General features: G+C 42.2%; 1 protein-coding gene across 2 annotated transcripts; it reads left to right on the top strand.

Annotated features, from left to right (window-relative positions):
* The first annotated feature begins 919 nt into the window (after window positions 1-919).
* On the top strand, window positions 920-2,305 carry LOC147617918 (uncharacterized). Of its 2 annotated transcripts, XR_015262276.1 has the most exons (5): window positions 920-1,106; window positions 1,183-1,275; window positions 1,367-1,437; window positions 1,549-1,992; window positions 2,105-2,305. XR_015262276.1 is itself a non-coding variant. In XM_086776171.1 (4 exons), the coding sequence occupies exons 1-4, from the start codon at window positions 957-959 to the stop codon at window positions 1,676-1,678; spliced, it is 444 nt and encodes a 147-aa protein (XP_086632297.1). In that variant the 5' UTR covers window positions 920-956; the 3' UTR covers window positions 1,679-2,305. The 2 variants fall into 2 exon arrangements, 1 of the variants encoding a protein (XP_086632297.1); XM_086776171.1 differs by having other exon boundaries at window positions 1,549-2,305.
* Window positions 2,306-2,851: the final 546 nt, after the last annotated feature.

The following is a 2,851-nucleotide window of genomic DNA, read 5'->3' as shown; positions in this document are numbered from 1 at the left end:
TGTGCAGGTTGTGCAGCTGACACAGCAGCCTCTCTGAATCTTTTAAAAAGAGACACTTGTTTGTTGCTATCAGAATAACAGGTGCTTGGCAGCATTTATAGATTTTTAAATCCTGTCATCTAAAACGTCGAAGTTTCCCCTCTATTGGATTACAACTACAGGTGACCCTTTCCTTGGCTGTAAGCACCCTCAGTACAGGTTCTCATTTGTAGAAGGCTAGACATTATGGCCCATATACCTTACCTCTTCTATAGTCTCCCTTACTGTCCCATGCTTCTTTCATCCACCCTCTCATGTCCGGCACCTTAGGGTTGTGACCATTTCAGAACACTGATATACCATTAGTAGCTAGATGATTACATGCAGACGACCATGCTGCAGCAGAAATACCAGCTTTTTTTAGGTTTATCCTGCGCCATCTTCACAGAAATGAGTTTGAGAGTGAGAGTTCAACCGTAATGGGTATTCTAGGGTTGCCTTCTGCTGGTTTGTCCCTTGGACATACCTGGAAGCTTTATTGCCCCCCATCTGTGCATCTCCATTCATGCATCACCTGTCGGTACCGCCCACGACTAGGTCTTAGCCATGCACCCTTGCATGGCTTTTTGAAGAGCCAGTTACTGAGCCGACATCCACCTTCTTAACAACCAGCTCCCTCTTGTGGGTCACTCGCTGTGATTGGTTACTTTCCACTGAAGGAAGGTGCTTGAAAGTGAAAAAATATTCTTACAATTTTTCTGCCAAGTAGACAGCTATTATCTCATAATGTTAATTACATGCTATGTGATAAGTATAGTTATATGCACAGTTTTTTCTGAATGAAAAGGTTCAGGCTTAGGTAGTGAATTTCTTGAAAGCCCTTGCAGGCTCAATTTGTGCTATTCCGTTTTGCTTCTCCGTTATTATGTGAATAGGAAGTTGCTTGTCTCCGAGGCATTGCCAGCTTAGTCTGGAAGATGACTGAAGTTTTTAGTAAATCTCTCTCAGCACTACGAGCTGCAGCAGTAGCATTTAATCGGGAAGAGAGAAGGCGGCGGTTGCAAATTGCATCCCGAAAGCGCAGGAAGGAGTTGCGGGAGCATCGGGAGAGGCTAAAAACACTAAAAGTAAGTCTTTATTGTCTGGTTGCTAATTGTTTAAGGGTATGACTATGGTGTGATGATAGGACATTCAACATTTCAGGAAAGCACGAGCTCTCCTATGAATCATGATGGTTCTCAACATGCCAAAGGAGTGCAGTACCCATTCAACGTGAATGAAAAGGTGCTCATTAAGGTATTTATGTTTGCTTTTACTCAGATCGTATTCAAGCCGAGGACCTGCACAGTCAATTTGTTCTTTCAAGTAACAATGGCAATTATGGTAGGGAAATAAGCGGACACCAGAAAAGTTGGTAGGAAGAGAAGCAATTGTCACGTCTAAGTGTCTTAATGGCTGGTAAGTCTAATTTAACTCTAATCTGGACTTTCAGGTTCTTTTGTCGATCACAACATTCTTTTGATGCCTTGCTGTGGTAGTCTTAATTGTTACGTTCTCTGGATGCCTCAGGTACTTGCTGAAGATTGTAGACAATGGGGAGAGTGTTCGCTTGCAATATCGATCGTTACAGGGTATGCGGGATCACAATGGTGCAATCGATGACTCTATACAACAAAGTTCTGATCATATGGATGGTTGAATTCTGATAGAACACAATCTTCAATGACAATCTCATTGTTCCCTCAAGATCAGTTTTTTGACTAGGATGGGCAATGTTACTGGGCTTGGTAAACAGATCTTACCTCTCTATTGTCTTGCATTTGGTCACTCAGCTCTTCTGGAATGCTATTTCCTGAATTGAGCAGTAGCACTGGTAGAGTGTGTTGGTATGTGCTCACTCTCCAGTCCAGCCTCGCTTTAGTCCCACATGCACCTTGAGTGTTTTTGTGCAGATATCCTGAACATGAGCCTCTTTGGTGTGGTGGTTGATAAAGAAATAAGACTTAACACTTAGTAAGTTAGTATCCACGGTATATAGCAAATTTCTTTTCATTATCCCTTGATATTTATTTCTATTGTTTTGCCAGCACGTAACCTGCTATACTAATCTGCTCCTGTGATGCAGAGGCTGCAAACAAAATGTATAATGGTCAAGTTTTAAAACTAGACTTGCTGCATATAAAGCATGGAGGTGCCTGCACCACTACCTGAACTCAAACAAACATGTCAAGTTCTTGTTTATCCTTTTCCATCTTGTAGCAAACAAATTTGACTTGCTCATTTTGTTTGCTATTTCTTCAATTCAAAAGCTGAAGATTTATGACAATTGTATCTTCGAAATGTGGGAAAGTATCTCTTGCTTCCATATCTCTCTCTCTCCCTCTCTCTCTCTCTCTCTCTCTCTCTCATCCAAGGCAAGACAAGCTACACACTACTTCGCACCCGCTCCCATGATTTGGCCATTGAAACCAGAGCATGGAGTGGTCTAGAAAGAAAAGATGGAGTATGCACATAATGTCAGTCGTGAAATTGAGGATGAGGAACACTTCACGCTCACATGCCCAGCCTATGCTGACATTAGAGTGCGCTTTCCGACATCGATCACTCAATGTACAAATCTACCCCAACTCCTTGAGGTCAGCCATAGCAATCCTCGTATCCTAGGTACCTTTTTGTGTTTTATTTGAGAATAGACAAGAAACCACGACAAAATGCAAAAGAGTTCGACCCTCTTTATCCCTAAGAGGAGACTATGTAATGTTCTTGCTAGGTCCCATAGGTCGTCTCACTGGCCTCTCAAGGATGCCAATATATTATCATCATCATCATCATCATCTCTCTCTCTCTCTCTCTCTCTCTCTCATAGAAAACT

The sequence above is a fragment of the Cibotium barometz genome, chromosome 36 (genome assembly GCF_041138505.1).
Source record: "Cibotium barometz isolate CiBa-2024 chromosome 36, ASM4113850v1, whole genome shotgun sequence".
Classification (NCBI taxonomy): domain Eukaryota; kingdom Viridiplantae; phylum Streptophyta; class Polypodiopsida; order Cyatheales; family Cibotiaceae; genus Cibotium; species Cibotium barometz.
The sequence above is the reverse complement of the archived record's forward strand: the minus strand, read 5'-3'. Positions and strand labels throughout refer to the sequence as shown.

Bases quoted from the DNA above. Each gene is read 5' to 3' on its own strand.
- LOC147617918 (XM_086776171.1), top strand. From the start codon at position 957: ATGACTGAAGTTTTTAGTAAATCTCTCTCAGCACTACGAGCTGCAGCA. The intron at 1,107-1,182 runs GTAAGTCTTTAT...TCAACATTTCAG, and splicing joins AGAGGCTAAAAACACTAAAA to GAAAGCACGAGCTCTCCTAT. The intron at 1,276-1,366 runs GTATTTATGTTT...CAATTATGGTAG, and splicing joins ATGAAAAGGTGCTCATTAAG to GGAAATAAGCGGACACCAGA.